Source organism: Pristiophorus japonicus, chromosome 14 (assembly GCF_044704955.1).
Source record: "Pristiophorus japonicus isolate sPriJap1 chromosome 14, sPriJap1.hap1, whole genome shotgun sequence".
In the NCBI taxonomy this organism is placed as follows: domain Eukaryota; kingdom Metazoa; phylum Chordata; class Chondrichthyes; family Pristiophoridae; genus Pristiophorus; species Pristiophorus japonicus.
The window spans coordinates 118,176,715-118,187,768 of record NC_091990.1 but is presented as its reverse complement, the minus strand read 5'-3'; the positions used below and the strand labels follow the sequence as shown (position 1 = coordinate 118,187,768).

At 61.1% G+C, this 11,054-nt stretch overlaps 2 protein-coding genes across 11 annotated transcripts in view; one reads left to right on the top strand and one right to left on the bottom strand.

Moving 5' to 3' along the window:
• ccdc73 (coiled-coil domain containing 73) overlaps positions 1-9,916 on the top strand; it is a 254,155-nt gene extending 244,239 nt beyond the window's left edge. For 8 of the 10 annotated variants that reach the window (XM_070899541.1, XM_070899540.1, XM_070899536.1 and 5 more), the window contains one exon: positions 8,051-9,916. In XM_070899541.1, the coding sequence (XP_070755642.1) occupies positions 8,051-8,383 (333 nt within the window). In that variant the 3' untranslated portion in view covers positions 8,384-9,916. The remainder of the gene's footprint in view (positions 1-8,050) is intronic. The other 2 variants (XR_011596610.1, XR_011596609.1) reach the window with 2 other exon arrangements.
• Positions 8,566-11,054, bottom strand: part of eif3m (eukaryotic translation initiation factor 3, subunit M) — a 55,651-nt gene continuing 53,162 nt past the window's right edge. The window contains exons 10-11 of the mRNA XM_070899546.1: positions 9,910-9,970; positions 8,566-8,851 (exon numbers count right to left, since the gene is read on the bottom strand). Coding sequence (XP_070755647.1) covers positions 8,731-8,851; positions 9,910-9,970 — 182 coding nt within the window. The 3' untranslated portion in view covers positions 8,566-8,730. The remainder of the gene's footprint in view (positions 8,852-9,909; positions 9,971-11,054) is intronic.

Sequence of the window (11,054 nt, the reverse complement as noted above, 5' to 3'; positions counted from 1 at the left end):
CCCCCCCCCCCCCCCCAAGCTCGCTCGCTCTCCTCCCCCTCCCCCGCTCTCCTCCCCCACCCCCAGCTCGCTCTCCTCCCCCTCCCCCCCAAGCTCGCTCTCCTTCCCTCTCCCCCCCAAGCTCGCTCTCCTTCCCTCTCCTCCCCCTCCCCCCCAAGCTCGCTCTCCTTCCCCCTCCTCCCCCCCCCCAAGCTCGCTCGCTCTCCTCCCCCCCCAAGCTCGCTCGCTCTCCTCCCTCCCCCCCCCCCCAAGCTCGCTAGCTCTCCTCCCCACCCAAGCTCGCTCGCTCTCCTCCCCCCCAAGCTCGCTCGCTCTCCTCCCCCCCCCCAAGCTCGCTCGCTCTCCTCCCCCCCCAAGCTCGCTCGCTCTCCTCCCCCCCCCCAAGCTCGCTCGCTCTCCTCCGCCCCCCCCCCAAGCTCGCTCGCTCTCCTCCGCCCCCCCCCCCCAAGCTCGCTCGTTCTCCTCCCCCCCAAGCTCGCTCTCCTCCCCCCCGCCAAGCTCGCTCGCTCTCCTCCCCCCCCCCAAGCTCGCTCGCTCTCCTCCCCCCCCCCCAAGCTCGCTCGCTCTCCTCCCCCCCCCCCCAAGCTCGCTCGCTCTCCTCCCCCCCCCCCAAGCTCGCTCGCTCTCCTCCCCCCCCCCCCAAGCTCGCTCGCTCTCCTCCGCCCCCCCCCCCAAGCTCGCTCGCTCTCCTCCGCCCCCCCCCCCCCAAGCTCGCTCGCTCTCCTCCCCCCCCAAGCTCGCTCGCTCTCCTCCCCCCCCAAGCTCGCTCTCCTCCCCCCCGCCAAGCTCGCTCGCTCTCCTCCCCCCCCCCAAGCTCGCTCGCTCTCCTCCCCCCCCCCCCCAAGCTCGCTCGCTCTCCTCCCCCCCCCCAAGCTCGCTCGCTCTCCTCCCCCCCCCAAGCTCGCTCGCTCTCCTCCCCCCCCCAAGCTCGCTCGCTCTCCTCCCCCCCCCCCAAGCTCGCTCGCTCTCCTCCCCCTCCCCCCCCCCCAAGCTCGCTCGCTCTCCTCCCCCTCCCCCCCCCCAAGCTCGCTCGCTCTCCTCCCCCTCCCCCCACCCAAGCTCGCTCACTCTCCTCCCCCTCCCCCCCCCAAGCTCGCTCGCTCTCCTCCCCCTCCCCCCCCCAAGCTCGCTCGCTCTCCTCCCCCTCCCCCCCCCCAAGCTCGCTCTCCTCCCCCCCCCCCCAAGCTCGCTCGCTCTCCTTCCCCCCTCAAGCTCGCTCTCCTTCCCCCTCCTACCCCCCCCGCAAGCTCGCTCTTTCTTCCTGCGTTCACCCCCCCCTCTTCCGTCGCCCTCCCCCAGCTCTTTTTCTTCCCGCGCTCCCCCAAGCTCTTCTCTCTCCCCCCACCCAAGCTCTTCTCTCTCCCCACCCACCCAAGCTCTTCTCTCTCCCCACCCACCCAAGCTCTTCTCTCTTTCTCCCCCCCCCTCCCCCACGCTCGCTCTCCTCCCCCTCCCCCCCCCCAAGCTCGCTCTCCCCCCCCCAAGCTCGCTCTCCCCCCCCCCCCCTACTCCCCCCAAGCTCGCTCTCCTCCCCCCAAGCTCGCTCTCCTCCCCTCTCCCCCCCCCCCAGCTCGCTCTCATCCCCCTCCCCCCCCCCCCAAGCTCACTCGCTCTCCTCCCCCTCCCCCCCCCCAAGCTCGCTCGCCTCCCCCCCCCAAGCTCGCTCGCCTCCCCCCCCCCAAGCTCGTTCGCTCTCTCTCCTCCCCCCCCCAAGCTCTCTCTCTCTCTCTCTCTCCCCCTCCCCCCCCCCCCAAGCGCTCTCTCTCTCTCTCTCCTCCCCCTCCCCCCCCCCCCCCAAGCTCTCTCTCTCTCCTCCCCCTCCCCCCCCCAAGCTCGCTCTCTCCTCCCCCTCCCCCCCCCCAAGCTCGCTCTCTCCTCCCCCTCCCCCCCCCCAAGCTCGCTCTCTCTCTCTCTCCTCCCCCTCCCCCCCCAAGCTCGCTCTCTCTCCTCCCCCTCCCCCCCCCCCCCAAGCTCGCTCTCTCTCTCTTCCCCCTCCCCCCCCAAGCTCTCTCTCTCTCCTCCCCCTCCCCCCCCCCAAGCTCGCTCGCTCTCTCTCCTCCCCCTCCCCCCCCCAAGCTCGCTCACTCCCCCCCCCCCAAGCTCGCTCGCTCTCCTCCCCCTCCCCCCCCCCAAGCTCGCTCGCTCTCCTCCCCCCCAAGCTCGCTCTCCCCCCCCCCCAAGCTCGCTCTCCTCCCCCTCCCCCCAAGCTCGCTCTCCTCCCCCTCCCCCCCCCCCAAGCTCGATCTCCTACCCCTCCCCCCCCCCCAAGCTCGCTCTCCTCCCCCTCTCCCCCCCCCCCCCCAAGCTCGCTCTCCTCCCCCTCTTCCCCCCCCCCCCCCCAAGCTCGCTCTCCTCCCCCTCTTCCCCCCCCCCCCCAAGCTCGCTCTCCTCCCCCTCTTCCCCCTCCCCCCCAGGCTCGCTCTCCTCCCCCTCCCCCCCCCAAGCTCGCTCGCTCGCTCTCCTCCCCCCCCCCCCCAAGCTCGCTCGCTCGCTCTCCTCCCCCCCCCAAGCTCGCTCGCTCGCTCTCCTCCCCCCCCCCCAAGCTCGCTCGCTCGCTCTCCTCCCCCCCCCCAAGCTCGCTCGCTCTCCTCCCCCCCCCCCAAGCTCGCTCGCTCGCCTCCCCCCCCCCAAGCTCGCTCGCTCTCCTTCCCCCCTCAAGCTCGCTCGCTCTCCTTCCCCCCTCAAGCTCGCTCTCCTTCCCCCCTCAAGCTCGCTTCCCTTCCCCCTTCCTCCCCCCCCCAAGCTCGCTCGCTCTCCTCCCCCTCCTCCCCCCCCAAGCTCGCTCGCTCTCCTTCCCCCCCCAAGCTCGCTCTCCTCCCCCTCCCCCCCAAGCTCGCTCCCCTCCCCCTCCCCCCCCCAAGCTCGCTCTCCTCCCCCTCCCCCCCCCCCCAAGCTCGCTCTCATCCCCCTCCCCCCCCCCCCCCAAGCTCGCTCTCATCCCCCTCCCCCCCCCCCAAGCTCGCTCTCCTCCCCCCCCCCCCCCCCCAAGCTCGCTCTCCTCCCCCTCCCCCTCCCCCCCCAAGCTCGCTCTCCTCCCCCCCCCCCAAGCTCGCTCTCCTCCCCCTCCCCCCCCCCAAGCTCGCTCTCCTCCCCCTCCCCCCCCCAAGCTCGCTCTCCTCCCCCTCCCCCCCCCCAAGCTCGCTCTCCTCCCCCTCCCCCCCCCCCAAGCTCGCTCTCCTCCCCCTCCCCCCCCCCAAGCTCGCTCTCCTCCCCCTCCCCCCCCCCAAGCTCGCTCTCCTCCCCCTCCCCCCCCCCCAAGCTCGCTCTCCTCCCCCTCCCCCCCCCCAAGCTCGCTCTCCTCCCCCCCCCAAGCTCGCTCGCTCTCCTCCCCCTCCCCAAGCTCGCTCGCTCTCCTCCCCCTCCCCCCCAAGCTCGCTCGCTCTCCTCCCGCTCCCCCCCCCAAGCTCGCTCGCTCTCCTCCCCCTCCCCCCCCCCAAGCTCGCTCGCTCTCCTCCCCCTCCCCCCCCCAAGCTCGCTCGCTCTCCTCCCCCCCCCAAGCTCGCTCGCTCTCCTCCCCCCCCAAGCTCGCTCGCTCTCCTTCCCCCCTCAAGCTCGCTCTCCTTCCCCCTCCTCCCCCCCCCAAGCTCGCTCGCTCTCCTCCCCCCCCAAGCTCGCTCGCTCTCCTCCCCCCCCCAAGCTCGCTCTCCTCCCCCCCCCATGCTCGCTCTCCTCCCCCCCCCCAAAGCTCGCTCGCTCTCCTCCCCCTCCCCCGCCCCCTCAAGCTCGCTCGCTCCCCTCTCCCTCCCCCCGCCCCCTCAAGCTCGCTCGCTCCCCTCTCCCTCCCCCCGCCCCCCCAAGCTCGCTCGCTCCCCTCCCCCCCCCCCAAGCTCGCTCGCTCTCCTCCCCCTCCCCCCGCCCCCTCAAGCTCGCTCGCTCCCCTCTCCCTCCCCCCGCCCCCTCAAGCTCGCTCGCTCCCCTCTCCCTCCCCCGCCCCCCCAAGCTCGCTCGCTCCCCTCCCCCCCCCCCCCAAAGCACGCTCGCTCTCCTCCCCCCCCCAAGCTCGCTCTCCTCCCCCCCTCATGCTCGCTCGCTCTCCCCCCCCCCAAGCTCGCTCGCTCTCCTCCCCCCCCCCAAGCTCGCTCGCTCTCCTCCCCCCCCCCCAAGCTCGCTCGCTCTCCTCCCCCCCCCCCAAGCTCGCTCGCTCTCCTCCCCCCCCCCAAGCTCGCTCGCTCTCCTCCCCCCCCCCCCAAGCTCGCTCGCTCTCCTCCCCCCCCCCCCAAGCTCGCTCGCTCTCCTCCCCCCCCCAAGCTCGCTCGCTCTCCTCCCCGCCCCCCCCAAGCTCGCTCGCTCTCCTCCCCCTCCCCCCGCCCCCCCAAGCTCGCTCGCTCCCCTCTCCCTCCCCCCGCCCCCCCAAGCTCGCTCGCTCCCCTCCCCCCCCAAGCTCGCTCGCTCTCCTCCCCCCCCCCCCAAGCTCGCTCGCTCTCCCCCCCCCCCCCAAGCTCGCTCGCTCTCCTTCTCCCCCCCTCCAAGCTCGCTCTCCTCCCCCCCCCAAGCTCGCTCGCTCTCCTTCTCCCCCCCTCCAAGCTCGCTCTCCTCCTCCCCCCCCCAAGCTCGCTCGTTCTCCTTCTCCCCCCCTCCAAGCTCGCTCGCTCTCCTCCCCCCTCCCAAGCTCGCTCGCTCTCCTCCCCCCAAGCTCGCTCGCTCTCCTCCCCCCCCCCCAAGCTCGCTCGCTCTCCTCCCCCCCCCCCAAGCTCGCTCGCTCTCCTCCCCCCCCCCAAGCTCGCTCGCTCTCCTCCCCCCCCCCAAGCTCGCTCGCTCTCCTCCCCCCCCCCCCCCAAGCTCGCTCGCTCTCCTCCCCCTCCCCCCCAAGCTCGCTCGCTCCCCTCTCCCTCCCCCCGCCCCCCCAAGCTCGCTCGCTCCCCTCCCCCCCCCCCAAGCTCGCTCGCTCCCCTCCCCCCCCCCAAGCTCGCTCGCTCTCCTCCCCCCCCCCCAAGCTCGCTCGCTCTCCCCCCCCCCCCCAAGCTCGCTCGCTCTCCTTCTCCCCCCCTCCAAGCTCGCTCTCCTCCCCCCCCCCAAGCTCGCTCGCTCTCCTTCTCCCCCCCTCCAAGCTCGCTCTCCTTCTCCCCCCCTCCAAGCTCGCTCTCCTCCTCCCCCCCCCAAGCTCGCTCGTTCTCCTTCTCCCCCCCTCCAAGCTCGCTCTCCTCCTCCCCCCCCCCAAGCTCGCTCGCTCTCCTCCCCCCTCCCAAGCTCGCTCGCTCTCCTCCCCCCCAAGCTCGCTCGCTCTCCTCCCCCCCAAGCTCGCTCGCTCTCCTCCCCCCCCCCCAGCTCGCTCGCTCTCCTCCCCCTCAAGCTCGCTCGCTCTCCTCCCCCTCCCCCAAGCTCGCTCGCTCTCCTCCCCCTCAAGCTCGCTCGCTCTCCTCCCTCTCCCCCCCAAGCTCGCTCGCTCTCCTCCCCCCCCCCAAGCTCGCTCTCCTTCCCCCTCCCCCCCAAGCTCGCTCTCCTTCCCCCTCCCCCCCAAGCTCGCTCGCTCTCCTCCCCCCCCGCAAGCTCGCTCGCTCTCCTCCCCCCCCCCCAAGCTCGCTCGCTCTCCTTCTCCCCCCCCTCCAAGCTCGCTCGCTCTCCTTCTCCCCCCCCCTCCAAGCTCGCTCGCTCTCCTTCTCCCCCCCCCTCCAAGCTCGCTCGCTCTCCTCCCCCCCCCAAGCTCGCTCGCTCTCCTTCTCCCCCCCCTCCAAGCTCGCTCGCTCCCCTCCCCCCCCCCCCAAGCTCGCTCGCTCTCCCCCCCCCCCCCAAGCTCGCTCGCTCTCCTTCTCCCCCCCTCCAAGCTCGCTCTCCTCCCCCCCCCCAAGCTCGCTCGCTCTCCTTCTCCCCCCCTCCAAGCTCGCTCTCCTCCTCCCCCCCCCAAGCTCGCTCGTTCTCCTTCTCCCCCCCTCCAAGCTCGCTCTCCTCCTCCCCCCCCCCAAGCTCGCTCGCTCTCCTCCCCCCCAAGCTCGCTCGCTCTCCTCCCCCCCAAGCTCGCTCGCTCTCCTCCCCCCCCCCCCAGCTCGCTCGCTCTCCTCCCCCTCAAGCTCGCTCGCTCTCCTCCCCCTCCCCCAAGCTCGCTCGCTCTCCTCCCCCTCAAGCTCGCTCGCTCTCCTCCCTCTCCCCCCCAAGCTCGCTCGCTCTCCTCCCCCCCCCCAAGCTCGCTCTCCTTCCCCCTCCCCCCCAAGCTCGCTCTCCTTCCCCCTCCCCCCCAAGCTCGCTCGCTCTCCTCCCCCCCCCCGCAAGCTCGCTCGCTCTCCTCCCCCCCCCCCCCAAGCTCGCTCGCTCTCCTTCTCCCCCCCCTCCAAGCTCGCTCGCTCTCCTTCCCCCCCCAAGCTCGCTCGCTCTCCTTCTCCCCCCCCTCCAAGCTCGCTCTCCTCCCCCCCCCCAAGCTCGCTCGCTCTCCTCCCCCCCCCGCAAGCTCGCTCGCTCTCCTCCCCCCCCCAAGCTCGCTCGCTCTCCTCCCCCCCCCAAGCTCGCTCGCTCTCCTCCCCCCCCCCAAGCTCGCTCGCTCTCCTCCCCCCCCCCCCCCAAGCTCGCTCGCTCTCCTTCTCCCCCCAAGCTCGCTCGCTCTCCTTCTCCCCCCAAGCTCGCTCGCTCTCCTTCTCCCCCCCCCCCCAAGCTTGCTCTCCTTCCCCCCTCCCCCCCAAGCTCGCTCTCCTTCCCCCCTCCCCCCCAAGCTCGCTCTCCTTCCCCCCTCCCCCCCAAGCTCGCTCGCTCTCCTCCCCCCCCCAAGCTCGCTCGCTCTCCCCCCCCCAAGCTCGCTCGCTCTCCTCCCCCCCCAGCTCGCTCGCTCTCCTCCCCCCCCCCCAAGCTCGCTCGCTCTCCTCCCCCTCAAGCTCGCTCGCTCTCCTCCCCCTCCCCCCCAAGCTCGCTCACTCTCCTCCCCCTCCCCCCCAAGTTCGCTCGCTCTCCTCCCCCTCCCCCCCAAGTTCGCTCGCTCTCCTCCCCCTCCCCCCCAAGTTCGCTCGCTCTCCTCCCCCTCCCCCCCAAGTTCGCTCGCTCTCCTCCCCCTCCCCCCCAAGTTCGCTCGCTCTCCTTCCCCCTCCCCCCCCCCCCAAGCTCGCTCACCTCCCCCTCCCCCCCCCCCCCAAGCTCGCTCACTCTCCTCCCCCTCCCTCTCCCCTCCCCCAAGCTCTCTCCTCCCCTCCAAGCTCGCTCTCCTCCTCCCCCCCCCCCCAGCTCGCTCTCCTCCTCCCCTCCCCCCAACCCCGCTTGCTCTCCTCCCCACCTCGCTCCTCTTCTCCCCCTCCCCCCCAAAATGTCTTCATTCAACAGGTCACATTTCAAACCATAAAACACACCAAAGATATCCATCTAGACGAGGTAGACCATTTGGTTAAATGGATTTACTATGTGAAATTAATTAGGACTTTTCATTCACAGAGTGTAAACCATTTCAATCATGAGCTGGAAATTCTCTTAATCCTTTACTGCTGCCGACTTTTAAAAAGCAGTTGTTTCAAATTGAAAATTGCATCACGTTTACATGTAGTAAACTTTCAATCAAATTAAGTTATACTTTTAAGTGAGTACGGTAAGCCATTCTCTTGTACTGTGTCCAAGTACTATTACACACTGAACTCAAATTCCTTTCAAAGCAATTTAAAAAAAAAAGTTTGCATTAACTCGAGGCCGATTCTCCAAGGACACAGTACCGCTGGGGACTCTCGGACACATTGGACAATTGTGGGCAGTACAGCTGTAATTTTGTGTTACGTGTGGATGGTGGATGATGCTCCCCACTCAAAATCAGACTAAATTTGATGTGCTGAAGCTCACCCCCACTGCATATGGAGGTTGTCCAACTTAGTCCCTAAATGGTGTCCTTTGCTGCTTATAGAATCATAGAAATTTACGGCACAGAAGCAAGCCATTAGGTCAGTTGTGTATGTGCCGGCTTATTAGTTGACTAGATAAACCCATTAAGAAACCTAGAATTCTAAGTTCTGACGATGATTGGTACAACCGTTTAAAGAAACCTTCAAGCAATAAAACCATGCTAGATCGCCAGCTGAAATCTATGAGTAAAGCCCAGGATTCTCACAATAGGCTATTAATGACTTTTATTACATGTCTTTGTTACATTTAGGAAAAACTGTGTTCATCATCCACTGAAAGTTTCAAGATTCCTTATCCACCTGCTTCGATGAAACACCACGGACCATTTACAGAGTCTTGCTCTCAACCCTACTTTAATCCTCAGTCACCCAGGTTGTCGGAGGTTTCCACATCTAACCCCATGCCTAAAACCACCACTGAAGAGTTTCTGTTTGAGGACGAATGCGATTCCCAGTATTTCAACATTAAAGGACAAATTAACAAAATCGAGAGGTTTCTCAGCTTGGACCGGTTCAAGAGCACGCGAAAAAGGAAAGCCGACGATAGCCCAGATGAGAATGCAATCAAGATAACACTAACTTAATGTTTCACTGATTTAACTCCCAAATAGCAAAACAATTCTGGGAGACTCACTTTTTTTTGGCAATTGTTCTCCCGTTAGTGTTATGGTTAAAGATTTCAGATGTAAGTTAGATTTGTTACAGTTTTATACACAACATTAAGGATCACACTGCACTGCTAGACACCAAGAAAAAAAGACACAGGTAAAGCATAGTTTTTTTTATTAGATACTTGGAACCTACAAATTATTCCCCAGAACAACAGCCATGATCTTTACTCAATTAGCTGCTTAGTTTTTAAACAAACTCAATTCCCACAATGATCTTAAAAGTGAAATAATTGGAAAGTCCGGACATGGTATTGGACTTTTCAAGTGTTGGAGATGCTGAGGAGGCTGTTCCGCACCTGGTTCAAGTTCTGTTTCCAGGAGTTAAGACTGTCGTACAACTGTTGCCATTGCTGTTTACCGAAGGTTCTGTGTGTGGTGTGACTGTAATGAGAAGGGGACGAACAGTTAACTACATTGTGTTGATTACAACACATTATGGAAATGTAAAACAAAAGGTTTACGAGAGTAAAGCCTGTTTTAGGATCACTATGCTAAACCGTTTCATTCCGTTTATATTGATGCACACACACTCTGAAATACTGTTTACTTTCAATCAGCAATTTAGGGTAAAACGCCATTCAAATCAATCAAGCTAGTGTAAACAAGACCTTTGACTCCTGGGACATCAATCTGCAATTTTCACACTTCCAAGGCAATGACAATCTGTGCCGATACTCTGGTGGAGTATTGAGGGAGTACTATATTTTTTAGTGGTACTGTCCTAAGGGCTCTCTGTCTGCCTGTTCTGGTGGACATTAAAGATCCCATGGCACTAATTCAAGGAAAAGCAGGGAGGTCGCTTGGTGTTGTGGTCAACATTCCTCCATCGACTAACGCTGCCAAAAGAAAATCGACTTGTCATTCCTCATTGCTGCCGGTGGTCCTGCTATACATGTAATGGCTGCTGTATTTGCCTTACACAAAAAACAATGCAATTTAAGTAATGGTTTAGATATGGACTAAACAAATATACCTTGAGCTGTAGATGGTGTGTACATCAAATATTAAAAATGAGTATTTGAGATTGTGTATACACACAGGAGGAACACAGTTCAAGTTCCACATAGGTGAGCACCAGTGTCCTCATTTTTCAAAGGGTGGATCTTAAAAGTTTCTCAAATTTTTGTTGTATAAAAAGTTTGAACCTTGTACCCAATAGATGCTGCTAGTTCACATCATAAACAGACCAGACTTGTGTTTTATATAGCTCATTCCTGTAGACTTGGCTTGAATTCATACAGATAGCGACTGAAGCAAGATATTGCGGTGTAGGAACAAAAACAAGAAATGGGACCACTAGTAACCAAGGACTGATTCCCGATATGCAGCTAGCCAAACCGTGACCATTTATACAGCAGGGACTCGGTGTAACCGCATACGTTGAACATCTCTGGTCTTACCAGAATTGATTGACCGTGTTTTGATTAAAATGGACTTACCTTACAACTACTTTGCGTTGTGTTTGATCAATTTTGCAGTAGACCATCTTCGTCCGAACAGCTGGAAAATGTAAAAATGTTTTCGTTGAACAAGACCTTTTTGATTTGTACAACTAACTTTGGAAATTATGAAGATCTGACATTCATTTGCATATAAACCAGCTGTGAATTTCAAGGTATTAAACAGAATAGACAGTAAACCAAAAATGCTTACAATTTTTTTTTTAAACCTGGCCTTAAGTTTAAAAAAATGAAGTACCTCAAAACAGATATGGGAACATAAATATTGGGATCTTTTAAAATCAACTCGTGAATACGGTAGTGAATTGGAAACAGGACATTTTAATGCTGTAAACTAGCCAAACACCAGTTTGTTTTTTTTATATAAAATTAACCGTGTAAGTGACTCGAGATGAATCCTTACCCGAGGTCTGTGACTCACTGCTCCGATAGTCTAGAATTGCTCACCCTCAAGGGGAGCATACTTTCACAGCAGTGAGATACAGCACAATGGATTCTCAGCCGTTAAAGCCTCCTTCATGGTTAGATTCATTAAAAAAGCTTTCCACGTGTAGAAAAAGATACTCAATGAAAATTTCATGTAAATCCTCCCCTCCATTTGTGAAGGGTAGTTTGAAACTACACATAATTGAAAAATCTAATTCATTCTTTGCGCTGATTGAGAGATGTAATCGGGCACAATATAAAAGCAAATTCTCTCTTTCACCCAGAGTATACTCGGCACAGGAAAAAGAGAGAAATCATTTAAAAAGCCCAATTGAAAGTTTTGGATAAATTTTGTTACTCAGAAATAAGGTTGTGATGCTTTCCAATGATTTATTTTAAACAACACAATTTAATTTTTATACAATTACGATGTAAAACTTTTAAAAACAAAGCAATACAATTAACTAAAACACTTGAGAAAGGAAAAAGAATTGGGAAAACAACTTGACATTGAGATAAAGGATTTCACAAACTCCTTGCCAACTTGTTAAAAGCAATATCCTGTCTCTTTATGGAACAACCTCTTCTCCACCAAAACACATCCTGTGTTTATGATGCCATATAAAAACAGACAAATTAAAACTACAGGCCCTTCGTTCACATAAAGGACTGAGTGTAGAACCCTGTACTGTGAAACA